At 42.0% G+C, this 13,833-nt stretch overlaps 1 protein-coding gene across 1 annotated transcript in view; it reads left to right on the top strand.

The window, feature by feature from the left end:
* Positions 1 to 13,833, top strand: part of TRABD2A (TraB domain containing 2A) — an 85,717-nt gene that overhangs the window by 56,045 nt on the left and 15,839 nt on the right. The window contains exon 4 of the mRNA XM_042822969.1: positions 879 to 1,053. Coding sequence (XP_042678903.1) covers positions 879 to 1,053 — 175 coding nt within the window. The remainder of the gene's footprint in view (positions 1 to 878; positions 1,054 to 13,833) is intronic.

The following is a 13,833-nucleotide window of genomic DNA, read 5'->3' as shown; positions in this document are numbered from 1 at the left end:
AGGAGAACTCTGTCATCTGTATATGACCTTGTGCTTGACCAGTAGATGTCCCATTGTGGACTAAACACTCTTCTGTGATAGACTATGAATTAGAGCATCAGCAGGTGCTGCATCTTTGCAAAGGAAAGTACCTTGCTTAGTGGCTCTTTTTTCCCAGGAGCTCCCTCTTGCAGACTCTTTTCTTAGCAGTCTCTGTAATTGCAATGTCCAAAGCTACTTATGGAAGATTTCACGATGGCTGCAACATGTGACTCTCTCTACTTGCAAGAGGCTGCAGCTACAGCTGTCCTGGGAATCCCAGGAGATGAACACAGCATTTGAAAAGATACCTTAATGACAGGAAAACTAAGAGCTGGTTAAATTGTCTTTTCTGACAAAATCTGTTCCTCCTTCTTTTGGAAAATTTTGAGATCTTTATGTTAATTAGTTAAGAGTGCACACTTATTTTTTTGACAGCCCCAAGGGTCTGAAACCAGTCAAATTCTCCTAGAAGAGTGTAATTATAGTTGCGTCATACCCATGGTAATTTCAGGAAGAGTTACATAGCTAAAGATAGCCAGGAACAAATACTTTCTTCAGTCAAACAGCCAGGACATGGGATCAATGGTGTGGAAAACTAAGAGTATTTATTCACTTTGCATAAAATAATGATAATAGTTTGGCTCACTTATGAAAGGATGTGTTGAGAGAAAGGGCACTGTGCATCAGTGCAAGTCTGTAGAGTTGTTTTTTGGCCCTCTGTGATTTTTATCCTATTGGATGTGTTTTGAGAAACAAAGCCATTGCCACATTCAGTGATAGAGCAAAATGCCTGTGTGTGCTGGCTGTCTGAAATAAATGGCCCTTTTTTGAGGACTTCTTGTTTCTTTCTGTCTTAGGTCCCAAATTTCATTAATGCTACACTGCCAGCCCATGAGCGTATTACTGCCCAAGAGATAGACAGCTACTTCCGTCAGGAGCTCATCTACAAGCGAAATGAGCGAATGGGAAGGAGGGTGAAGGAGCTGCTGGAAGAATACCCTGACAAGAGCTTCTTTTTTGCATTTGGAGCTGGTACGTGATTGAGGCGATCTTCAAACTAATCACATTCTTTCCACGTCCATTAGAATCACAAGTGTTTGCCTTGGTTTGGAGAAGGATCAGTACTTTTTCTGTGGGGGACACAAGACACAGCTCTGTTCTGAGAGTTGTGTAATATTAGGAATGCTTTCTCCGGTATGCATAGCGCTTGTGCTATGCGTTAATTACAAAATTTAATAGTTACAGATTTGTTTTTGTTTGCTTTTTTCTTTGATTTTCATTGATACTGAAGTAACTGTAGTGCTTACACAAAAGCTCTTACTCGTAGACTCTTGCCAACCAAAGCAGAATGTCAGAAGTACAGAGCTGAGGTGAAAGGTAGTAAGAGGTTACACTGGTAATTGAATAAACCTTTCAAGAGTCCATCCAAAAGAATGATGTGCCACGGGATGTGAAACTGAGACCCTATAAATAGAAGGAGAGAGGCAGGCTTTCACCTTTCTCTTTCTGCTGCGGAACATTACCTCCTTCACTGTGCTTTCACAGCTACAAGGGAATTTTGTCTCTGTTTTGGAACAGAACGTTTTCTCATCTAGGGAAAAAATACTGCATCTGGCTCTTAGCAGCCAGCAGGAATCCATAGGCAAATGCAGTGGCATATCCAGCCTGGTAAGGTTAACACCCGTGGTTTAGACTAGCGATGTACGAAGAATGTGGAAAGGATTGGTTTGCCACAACTGTCTTCCTTTATTCTAGCTCCAAGAAAGTGAAGAAGTGAGGATCCAGGTAGGTTCTGATTCTATAGAGTTACTGCATTTTGTCCACTATTAACCATATGGTCCTTAGGAGACAGGGAGAACTGAAAGTGTTGTCTGGATCCATGTGATGTTTTCTGGTTTCAGAGGCTACTGCTTTGGTTAGGATGAAAGATCTAGGCATGGTAAGGAAAACATTTACTTGAAGAGTGTAAAAACATTTGAATTTGAAGTCTGTGAGAATGTCCTCACTTGCAGGAGGGAGTTGTGGTTACAAACTTAACAAGAGACCTTTGTGTGAGAGCAGGGAGGTAATGATGTGTGACTGATAATGTTAAGGCATGCGTGAAGATTATAATGTGTTATCTTCTTATGGTATCACTCTGCTCTGTGCAAATCCCTGTCAGGAATTAGGCACAGCTTATGTACATCTTGGTCTCTGAGTTAAGACTAGAGCTTTGCTCTGTACTGCAGTAGCTAATGTGGTTCTAATGCTTGTCCCTGCTGATCTGAAATTCCTCATTAGCGTATACATCTGTCCCGAGTGTCACCTGCATCAACTGAAGATAGCCAGTCCTCTGATTGCCTATTTTAGTAAAGCAGAGTTAAGATTTGCACAGCATTCTGCTGCTGCGTTACTGCCTGGAGCCTTGAGCCCACGTGAATACAATCAGTGGCTAGTGTGCACGTGGCTTGCTTTCCAGCCACCAGGCATGCTTTTTCAGCATATTTCTGAATCCAGATAGGTTCACTGTCTTCCCTGGGGACTCCAGATCTGCTTTGAAGCTGTCTGTAATTACACTCTGGCTTTGCTACTAGACTGGCCTCTATTCTCATCTGCTCTTCTAAATAAAGGTAATACTCTAATAATACTCTTCTAAAAGGCACTGCCAGCCTCCCCCTGCCCCTTTTACATTGGGGAATTAAACACTAATATGTGTGGATACATGTGAGCAAGAGCTCTGTTGTAGGAACACACTTTTAACAGGACAATTCTTCATTATCTCCTTGTTTGTTTGCATCTGGGTTTCTTCATTTGCTTTGTATTAATTGCCTAAATTAGATAAGTAATATGACACAATATAATGCAGGAAAAAAATCAATTTCTATACAGTTGTGAGATCTTGTGAGCCCACCTTGCAAATCTGAGGGCAGGCTTTTGTTTTCTAGCAGGCTAGTGTAGGTTTTTTTTTAATTCAGATTGCTGTGTGATAGGTGATTCTACAGAAGATTTGTTTTGGAGCCAGCAAATAATGAACTAATAAATTGTACCAAGTTTTGAGCATTGCTTGAGTATTGTGCTTATGTTCAATTACTGGAAAAAGGCTCCAAGAATGTGATAGCACAAGGACAAATTAGAATGAGAGGCAGCAGAACATAGAAGAGAAAAGAGTAAGACTGTAGGAGTGATCACTGCATTGTGATTTTCCTTCTTTCGGCCATCAGTGAAAAAAATATCTCCCAGCAATGACTGATAAATTGCAGGACAAGACTGTGTTAAATAGTAGTAGGATTTCAAAGGGTTTATGGCTAAACCAGATTTTCAGTGGCACATTCTTTGTCTTTAAAATGGATATGCTTTTTGCAATGAAGGTTCATTTTTTCTGTTAACCAAACATCATTGAAAAAACACTTTTATCATCAATTGTATCCAGACAAGGTCATGGTTTTTGGATGTCTGAGGTGTTATAAATACCTCCTAATGTATGAAATACTCTTGACATTTTTATTGTGAATGAGGGAAAATCAGACAAGGCCGATTCCTTATTTTATATGCCAGGTGGCTTAATGCATGTTAGAGATTTGTAATGCATTTTGAAAGAAAAGCTGATACATCTTTTCAGGTCCTCATCTATCTGCATGACTGCAGATGTTGATTTCTTACATGGAATTATATGTGGCAATTTGCACTGAAGTAGGTTTCCTTGTTTAGCCCAGTGTATTTTATGTTCTTACTAGATTTCAGTAGGTGATACACGCTGCACCTATGTTCTGTTTAAAGCATCTCACAACCAAGGTACATTTCTGGAACTATTTTTGTTTGGAAGTAATTTAAGTTTACAAAAAATAAAGAAGAAAAAATTACAGATTATGCTGAAACAAACAAAAAACTTTGCTTTTGGCCAAAGTGGGAACCTGGAAAGCCTCAAATCCGTTGGTGGGAATTACAAAAATGTATGTAGAGAGGGTGCAGGTAATTCCCGTGACATTCCACTGGAGTCAATAAGAATTTTGTCTTAATTGTGGATAGGGCTTTTTATACTTAGTCAACATTTAGAGGTAACAAGCCAGACTTACTTACTGTTGCCTGTAGAACTTGGGGATAAAGCCATCTCTAATTTTAGCAGCAGTCTTTCTTCTTTGTTCATTTTTAATTTCTCTGAACTTTATGTAGAGCATTCAAGATTTGAATGCTAAACCAAAGTGACTGGTGGCACTTTTTAATCCATTATCAGCCGATTTAACAGCAGTATATGTTTATGGCTTATCCAGAGATGCAAACTGACATAGGTAGGGCTACATATTTCCATTGCACTGCAGAGTTCTAGCACTTTTACAGATCAATTACAAGGGTGCTGCCTGCTTACTGAGCCATCACAGAACACCATAAGAGTTGAGAATAGCAGGAGATCACCTGGTCCAACTCACCAGAGCAGGGTCGTTTAGACCAGGTTGCCTGCATATGATCAGATTCTGAGCATCTCCAAAAATGGAGACTCCACAACCTCTTTGGGCAACTTATTCTAGTATTTGACCACTTTCATCGTAAAATAGCTTTTTCTTACGTTTAACTGCAATTTTCCATGTATCCTCTTGTGTACACTGTCTCTTGGCCTTCTGCGTGCACCACTGAGATAAGTCCTGCTCCATCACATGGGAGGTCTGCCGCCTCCCAGGGCCCAGGTTAAAGATGTAAGGAGGAAACTTCCTTCCCCAGTTCGGCCCTCAGTTTATTATCTTCTGTTGTTGTTTCAGGTAGGCAGTGACGAAATAGAAAGAACTTCCCTAAGGGTTATGAATAAGGACTTCAGAGCCGTGGGGTGACTGGTCAGGAGTTCGGGAGAACAACTCATGTTCTCCTCTATCCCTCCAGTTATAGGGAATGATGAGGGACTGAACATCATGGGCCAGCAAATTAATACTTGTCTCTGAGCCTGGTGTGCCCAGCAGGGGTTTGGTCTTTTTTGACCTCAGCTCAATTTACATGAGACCAGGCCTGCTGGCAACCAATGAGAATAGCTTATCCTACCAGTGAAAAGGGATTTCACGATGGGAATTGGGAAGGCTCATTGACTGAGCTTTAAACTAGTTATGAAGAGGGATGGGTGTAAAACCAGGATCACTAGAAGGGAGCCTGTATGTAACATGCCAATGCTTGTGGGAGGGGGATGTGCTAGTACGATTCCACAGTTTTGTGTCTTGCTGAAAGAGGAGGATGACACACCTTTAAGTGTTGATGTGAGGTTGGTTACTACGGAAACACCCGAGTGTGGTCAAGAGGGTATTAGGGCTTCTCCTACTCAAAAGGTGGCCCAGCTCACGTGTATTTACACTGATGCACTCAGCATGGGTAACAAACAGAAGGAACTGGAAGCCATTGTGCAGTTGGAAAACTATGATATGGTTGCCATTGTGGAAATGTGGTGGGATGACTCAAACAACTGAAGTGCTGTGATTGATGGCTACCAACTTTTCAAGAGGTAGGCAAACCAGGAAACGCGGTGGTGTAGCTCTCTACATTAAGAAAGAATGCGGATATATGGAAATCAGTAATGGTGATGGTAAGGTTGAGAGCTTATGGATCAGAATAAAAGCGAAGGCCAATAAGACGGACATTATCTAGGGAGTCTGCTATACTCCACCCAGCCTGAACAAAGAGGTAGATAAGATACTTTATAGACAGACGTGTAAAGTCTCAAGGTCTCTACCCCTTGTTCTTGTGGGGGACTTCAACTTCCCAGACATCGGCTGGAATTATAATACAGCAGGAAGGGAACAGACTTGGAGGTTCCTAGAGTGTATGGGAGATAACCTCCTGACACAGCTGGTAAAGGAGCCAACATGGGACAGCAAAATCCTGGACCTGCTGTTTGTTAACAGAGAAGGTCTTCTGATGGATGTAAATGTTGGAGGCCATCTGGGGCAAAGTGATCACGAAATGGTAGGTTTTTTGATCCTTACTGAGTCACAGAGAAGAGTCAGCAGAGTTCCCACCTTGGACTTCGGAGGACTTTGGTCACTTTTGGACCATGGTTGAGAGAGTCCCTTGGGAAGTAGTTCTGGAGAGCATGGGAGCCCAGAAGGGCTGTGAATACTGTAAGGAAGTAATCTTAAAGATGCAGGAGCTTCCCCAAGTCATGGAAGACAAGCCAGCGGGGAAGGAGAATAGTCTGGCTGAACAGAGACCCTTGGCTGGAACTCAAAAACAGAAGGAAAGTGTATGATCTTTGGAAGAGGGAGCAAGCAACTTGTGAGGATTACAAATGCATAGTGAAGCTGTGCAGGGAGAAAATGAGCTAGAGCTAGAGCCCAGCTAGAACTGAACTTGCAACAATAAATATTTCTATACATCCATCAGCAGTAAGAGGAAGGCTAGAGAGGATCTCCATCCCTTGTTGGACGCAGAGGGCAACACAGTAAGTGACAGGATAAGGCTGAAGTACTCAATGCCTTCTTTGCCTCAGTCTTTAAAGTAAGACTAGTTGCTCCCTAGACACAGCCCTTTGTGCTCGTAAGTATGGGTGGAGAACAGAATAGGCCCTGCAAGATCCACAGTGAGATGGTTTTGCTGCTCTGAAAGCTGGACACTCACAAGTCTATGGGGCCAGATGGTCTGCATCCTGGAGTGCTGAAGGAGTTGGCGAATGTGGTTGCCAAGTCACTCTCCATCATCATTTGGCAGTCCTGGCTAACTGGGGATATGCCAGTGGACTGGAGACTGGCAAATGTGACGTCCATTTCAAATGCCATTTATTCAGTCTATGCTTTACTACTGAGGTACTTTTAGAATCCTTGTTTCCATTGATATTTCTGACCAGACACAACTTCAGATGGGCTGGATTTTCTTCTGCCTAATCACTTTTATTCCAGGATGAGCATGGCTTGTTTTCTTTAATTTACTTATGTTTTATTCTGAAAATAAGAGAAAATACTGCTGGGTTTTTTTTTTCCTTTCTTTTCATGCAGGGGAAAGCTTTTTTTTTTTTTCAGTTCTTGTGCAAGAGAAAGCATTCTTAGTGGCATAAACTCTGATTTTTGAGGCCTCAGGGAAAGCCAGTGTTTCTAGAAGCTAAGTATAAATTCCTATAGTTCCCACAGCTTCTTTTGAACAGCTGAGAAACTCCAAAAGTGCCATCTCATGTGTAAGCAGTATAGAGGAATCTAAGCTGCCTTAAATCCCTGCTCATGAAATGACTGACTTTGCTGAGACATGTTAGCTGATAGAACTTCAGAAGTTAGTCATAGTCTTTTAAAAAATGGCAAGTTCCCTTTTTTTTTCCTCTTTTTTCTTTGCTGCTCTTGAGAACATGCAACATTTTGAGGCTTTAAAGTATAAGAAAAAGAATGATGATGATGAATAGTTCTTCAGCTACCACTTCTTCAAATTACTGAAGGAAATAACAAGTGTTTTTATTTAGTATTACCCAGTTTTGTATCTTTTTTTTCCTCAGGGTCTCCAGAAGAGTTGTTATGAGCAGGCTGATTAACCAATGTCTGAATTAGTAATTCAGCAAATTGTTCCAGACCTTAGTTGTCTGCCCCTGATCATTTGAGTCAACTAATACTCTCTAAACTCAAATTAACTCTCAGATAGTTAACATGGAATCCAACAAAAAGAAACTGAATGAATCATAGAATAAAATCATGGCATATCCTGTGTTGGAAAGGAACCATGAGGGCCATCAGGTCCAACTTCTGGCTATAGACTGGGGAAACCAATAATTAAACCAAATATGAAGCTTTGCCCAAACAAATTTGGGCTCACGACTTCTTCCTTGGGGAACCTGCTAAAGTGCATCACCACTCTCTCAGTCAAGAACTTTTCTTTAAAATCCAGTCTGAACTTCCCCTGATAGAGCTTTAAGCTCTTTGCTCCTATCATTGGTCACTAGAAAGAAGAGATGCTGCCTCCCTTTCCACTCCTATTCATGAAGAAACTGTAGACAGCCCACATGTCAACCCAAAGTCACCTTTGAGGATTTGTGCATCATTGTATAAGAACAATTTCCTCTGGACAGGGAAAACAGAGAATGGGAGATCAAATACCAAAGTCCACCAGATGGCTTCCTCCAACTTGCCTAGGTTTTGAGGCAGTCCTTGGGATTTGGGGTGACTGCTCAATTATTTCACAGAATCACAGAATAGCCAGGGTTGGAAGGGACCTCAAGGATCATGAATCTCCAACCCCCTGCCACATGCAGGGCCACCAACCTCCACGTTTAATACCAGACCAGGCTGCCCAGGGCCCCATCCAACCTGGCCTTGAACACCTCCAGGGACGGGGCATCCACAATCTCTCTGGGCAGCTGTTCCAGCACCTCACCACTCTCCCTGTGAAGAACTTCCCCCTGACATCCAACCTCAATCTTCCCTCCATCAACTTAAAACCATTTCCCCTTGTCCTGCAGTTATCAACCCTTTCAAAGAGTTGATTCCCCTCCTGTCTGTAGGCTCCCTTTAGATTGAAAGGCTGCAATGAGGTCACCCCGCAGCCTTCTTTTCTCCAGGCTGAACAAGCCCAGCTCCCTCAGCCTGTCTTTGTAGGGGAGGTGCTCCAGTCCCCTGATCATCTTCATGGCTCTCCTGGACCTTCTCCAACAGCTCCCTGTCTTTCTTGTACTGGGGACTCCAGATCAGGACGCAGTACTCCGCACTTTGCTGTGTTGAACATCATCAGGTTCACCTGGGCCCACCTTTCAAGCCTGTCGAGGTCCCTCTGAATGGCATCCCTTCCTTCCACGGTGCCAACCGCACCACTCAGCTTGGTGTGGTCAGCAAACTTGCTGAGGGTGCACTTGATTCCATCATCGCTGTCATTGATAAAGATGTTAAGAAGCACTGGTCCCAAGACAGACCCCTGGGGGATGCCGCTCGTTACCGGCCTCCACCTGGACATAGAGCCATTGATGACTACCCTCTGTCTGTGGCCTTTCAACAGTTTCTTATCCATTGAGTGGCCCACCCATCAAATCCACATCCCTCCAATTTGGAGATGAGGATGTGGTGGGGGACCATGTCAAAAGCCTTGCTCAAGTCCAGGTAAATAACATTGGTCATCTTTCCTTTGTCCACCGATGCCGTCACTCCATCATAGAAGGATGTTTGTCATGAAGGATATTTGTCAGCTTTAGGAGCCAAGAGCATTGAACAGGTGGACATACATGTGTCTTTCTTTTGTTTCTTACGTCCTAAAAATTCAAAATTATACAGGTGAAAAAAAAACAAAAAACAAAAAAACCCAACAACATGTCTTCTCCAGGATGAATTAGAATTGTGCTGAGTTTCTGTATTGAATGTTGTTTAAGGTGATGTCATTTCCATGTACAGTTGTTTGCTGCTATTTTTGTTCTTTTCTGTCTTACTTTTTTTGCATGGGAAATTATGCAAGAGGAGGTGTATTTATGGTCTCCAGAAAATACAAGAATGGAGAAAAGACCTGTTACCAGTATTTACAAAATAATTAACAGTGCTAATCTTAGGATGTTTCAGTCCAGCTAAGTAGTTGTTTATACCTGAAAAATCAGGGTAAATGGCATATTACTTGCCCTTGAAATTCAGTGGGAGTTCTGAAACTAACATGGAAACTTCAGCCTGGCATCAGCAGATTTGTAACTGAAGATGCATAGAAAACATGAACATGTGCACACCTTGTGTAAAGGACTTGTGTAAAAAAATGTATAATGAGAAAGCTCAGAAAAAATGCAAGTGGAGCTGAACCTTGGCAGATCCTGGAAGAGGACAAAAATGGGGGGAGGAGCAGGTAGCTGAAATAGTGATAAAACACATTGAATGACCTGTTTCAGATCACCTTGCTTCTCCCTCGGCACAAAGAACTAGCTGATTGCCTGCTTTTTTCTGTCTTAGGAATGCAGCATCATTTTAGCCTCTTTGGGTGAGCGGAAGGGCCAAGTCCCTGAAGGTGTGCCTATACCTCTGTAATCTGAGAATGCCAGATACAGGCCTGAAGCTTTGAGACTGTTTTCCTTAGTAACTTCTTTGAGCCTGCAGAATGCTAATGACAGGGTTCATTAGAACAGCAACCCCAAAGGGCATAGATAGTTTGTGGAGACAGGATCAGCATCCAAAGCTCCAGGGTTCACATAAAGGGCATTTATCCTGACATCTCTGACATGAGGGAAGCTTTGCATTTTTGCAAACCTCTGTTTGAACATATGAGTGGAACTGTCAAAATCAACCAGGTGAAACAGCTGTGCTTTCTTTCTGTACATGTACTGACAGTCCAGTGACCATCAGCTTCTTCTCTGTGCTGGAATTTATCCGTTGCTACCTTTACTGGGTAGCAACAGTAGGGAGTCTTTCATCTTGTAATGTGCTTTTAAGCTTGCGGAATTTCAAGTCCTTAATACCTGTTTTGGGAGAAAGTAATCCCAGTGTGGAACAGGAGCAGGTCCAGTAGCAGAGGTGACTGTGAGAGGTGTGTCTCAGACATAGCAGTGGTTTTTGCTTCCTTTACTGTGTAAGGTAGTGCTGCCTGCTAACAAAATCAGCCACATAACTCTCCTTGCCTAATGAATCTGAGGCTTCAGTAGTAGAAAACTCTTAGTAAAAGCCATCATAGATGGAGACTTCATGGCTAAGGCCACCTGAACAGAAGCTATTTCTTGTAACTCTGTTTTTACAAAGTGTATCATATGATGCTGAAAAAATTTCCTTATGTTAGCCTTGGTTAAAATTTGGCCTTATAATCAATGGAAATCCCATCTGGATTGAGAGTAGTGAAGTTCAGTTGATGAAGGTGTTATACTAAAAAGGGGATATGAAGGAAATAATGTTTTTTTTTGTTTTTTTTTTAAAGCATACTCTTATTTTCTGGCCTTAGATGATGGAGCAATATTTCAGCTTGCAGAGGAGTGACAGTGTCAGAGGAGTATGTTTGGAAGTATGCATTCTCAGCAAGATAGGGGCATGGGAGAGCTGCTTGTGTTGGATTTGACCTATACATATGCAGAATTATGATGCAGCATACTTTTGGTCCTGCACCTGAGATGTGGGGAGGCTTTAAGCTGGCTTACAACACCATTTGGACCATGGCCACTTTTAATTTACCTCAGTTCCTTTTACTGACAGCATTGCACTTAAAAGAATACCATGTTTTTTAATGGTATTTGAACAGCTTTGGTTTGTGTTCCTATATCTGAACTTTTAATTACTTGGAAAGTACTGATGGAAGAAAGAGGTGTGTGCTGATTGTGGGCTTTTACACTGGAGAGACAACTATCTGCTTTAAAATTACTCAGTATTCTGCATCCCAACTTTTCCTTAAAAGGTATACACATATGTATGTATGAGCAAAATGGGGAAATTTCTCCCTGGATTTCTGTGCACCAAGGATAAGTGCTTTCCTTTTCTACTTCTTCTAGTTTGAATAGGACGTATTTAAAAAGAATATGGCCAGCCGATCAAGGGAGGCACTCTATTGTGCCATTTAGAATAGTGTCCAGTTCTGGGCTCCTCGATTCAAGAATGATGGGTAACTTCTAGAGAGAGTCCAGCAGAGGGTCTCAAATATGGTGAGGAGCCTGGAGCATCTCCCATATGAGAAAAGTCTGAGAGACCTTGAGAGACCGGGGCTGTTCAGCCTGGAGAAGACTGAGATGGATCTTAACAAAGCTTATAAATATCTAACAGGTAGATATAAGAGGATGGGCCCAGGCTCTCTTTGATGGTGCTTGGTGACAGGACAGGGATCAATGGGTACACACTGGAATACAGGAAGTTCCATCTGAACACTAGTTCAGTGAAGTAAAGAACTGGAACAGGCTGTCCAGAAATATTGTGTAGTCTCCTTCCCTGAAGATTTTTAAAACTCGCCTGGACACTTTCCTGTGCAGCCTACTGTAGGGAACCTGCTTTAGCAGGTGGTTGGACTTGACCTCCAGAGGTCTTTTCCAATCCCTATGATTCTATGATTCTGTGATCTCTTTCAGTATATGTTTGGTTGGTTTGGTCCTGGCAAGCATCTTTTCTTTCTGTCAGTATCATACTCAGTAGTATCAAACACAAGTCTTATAGGAAGTGGCTGAGGGAACCAGGATTGTTCAGTCCAGAGAGGAGGCTCAGGGAAGACCTCATCACTCTCTACAACTCCTCCTATCTCTGCTAGTGGATAATAGCATTCTTTTCCACAACATAAAGCCACTTTCAATTTTGCATAGGATCTCTTAGAAACTAAGTTTGGTGGTAACACGGGTACACAAAGCTGAGGACTCTCTTATTTTGCTTCCGTAGTATGACTGCTTCAGATAATCTCTGTCAGTAAAACCTGTGCTTGATTGGGTTCTCCTTCTTTGCCCACTTAGTCCAATGGGAGCTAAGCCAGGTCATTTGGTGAAACGTTTGAAAAGTGGACGTTGCTTGTCACTGAAAGAGCACTGAAAGAGCATGAGGTATCCATTGGCCACGTGCCAAAAGGCTTAATAAAAATTTGGGAGGCACTCTTTTATTTCTGTAGATTTGATTTTGCTTCATCCAATTCAGATCTTGCAAGAAAATAACAGACCATGGAGTGGGATGAGGAAAATCTGCCTGTAAAGGTTCTTGCCTGGACACACCATTCTGTTAGCAGGACCCTGCCTATTTGACCAAGGGAGTACTTTCTACCTACTCAGTTGTATACAGTGTTTAGTGGGAACTCAATTTTGTAAGGTGTCCACCTCTGAAAGAGCAGGAGTACTCCAATGAAAGGCTCACAGAAATGGATGAGCAAGCTGCTGTCTTTTGTGACTCACAGTCAAGTGATAATTTTTACTGAAGTTTCCCTTTTTTTTATTCATGTATAGCATAGTCAGCAGCCTCATATCATGCCTTTTCCTCAGACCAGTAATTTTAATCTAGCCACCTACAGGTGTCTTGTTCTGAGGCATGTTAATCAAATTTATGCCATTCTTGGAAGCAGTCTAGAAAAGCAGATAGCAGGTAATCCTTCCCACAGGCATTTCTAGGAAGCTTATTCTAAAATATTTCAAATTGCTCTGAAATTACTGTAAGAGCTGTACATCTAAAGCAGTATTGAAAATATTTGTTTCAGCAACCCGTGTAGTCTCTGGCACCATCTGAGAACTCCCAGCCTGTCAAAGAGATAAACATTCTGCTTTAGCATGCCCCAGTGGCTAGAGTAACTTCTACCATTTTGTGGTTGTGTTGTTATGTTCTTGTGCTGTAGCTGTTCCCACCGCTTCTTGAAGAGTAGCAATTCAGATCAGGTTTCCTAACAAGCGTTTTTGTTTCTTTATATGCGTGGCTGGTGATGTATTGTCTTGGGGTACTGCTGTATCTTGAGTTCCTGACCTGCATGTGGTGCAATTTGGAGTTACTGATTTTCTACTAACACATTCAGACATAAAGAATTCTGTGTTCTTAGGGCCTTCCCTTTTACATGACTTTAAAAGACGGAATAGGAAATTAGTATATCATCTGGAACCAAAGCATTTGTTTGAAATTCAGAAAACAGTTTTCTCTAGTTTTAAAATATATGAAAATTAAAAAGTCTAGAACAGAAATTGAACTTCTCTTGTGCAGGATTTCCTTTCATTTGGTTCATTTGGTGAGATTTGTAAACATTAAAAACTCACAATTTCTGAAATTTGAGTTCAGAAGTCTCTGCTGAAACCAGTAAACCTAGCAGTTGCCTAGATTAAAATGTCCCTGTGTAGTAAAAGCTGCAAGTAGGAGACCTGTGTTTCACAGTAATCTTTGACAACAATCTAGGATGTGTTCTGCAAGATCAGGTACTGCTTTGAAGGGAATTCAGGAGTGCTCAGTGCACGTTTGAGTACATGGACCACTCTGCAAGCACGTCAGACTCACAGCATGGCTG

This window comes from Centrocercus urophasianus, unplaced genomic scaffold (genome assembly GCF_019232065.1).
Source record: "Centrocercus urophasianus isolate 14NV4802_14NV808 unplaced genomic scaffold, USGS_Curo_1.0 seq_21, whole genome shotgun sequence".
Taxonomy (NCBI): domain Eukaryota; kingdom Metazoa; phylum Chordata; class Aves; order Galliformes; family Phasianidae; genus Centrocercus; species Centrocercus urophasianus.
This window is presented reverse-complemented; position numbering and strand designations above follow the sequence as displayed.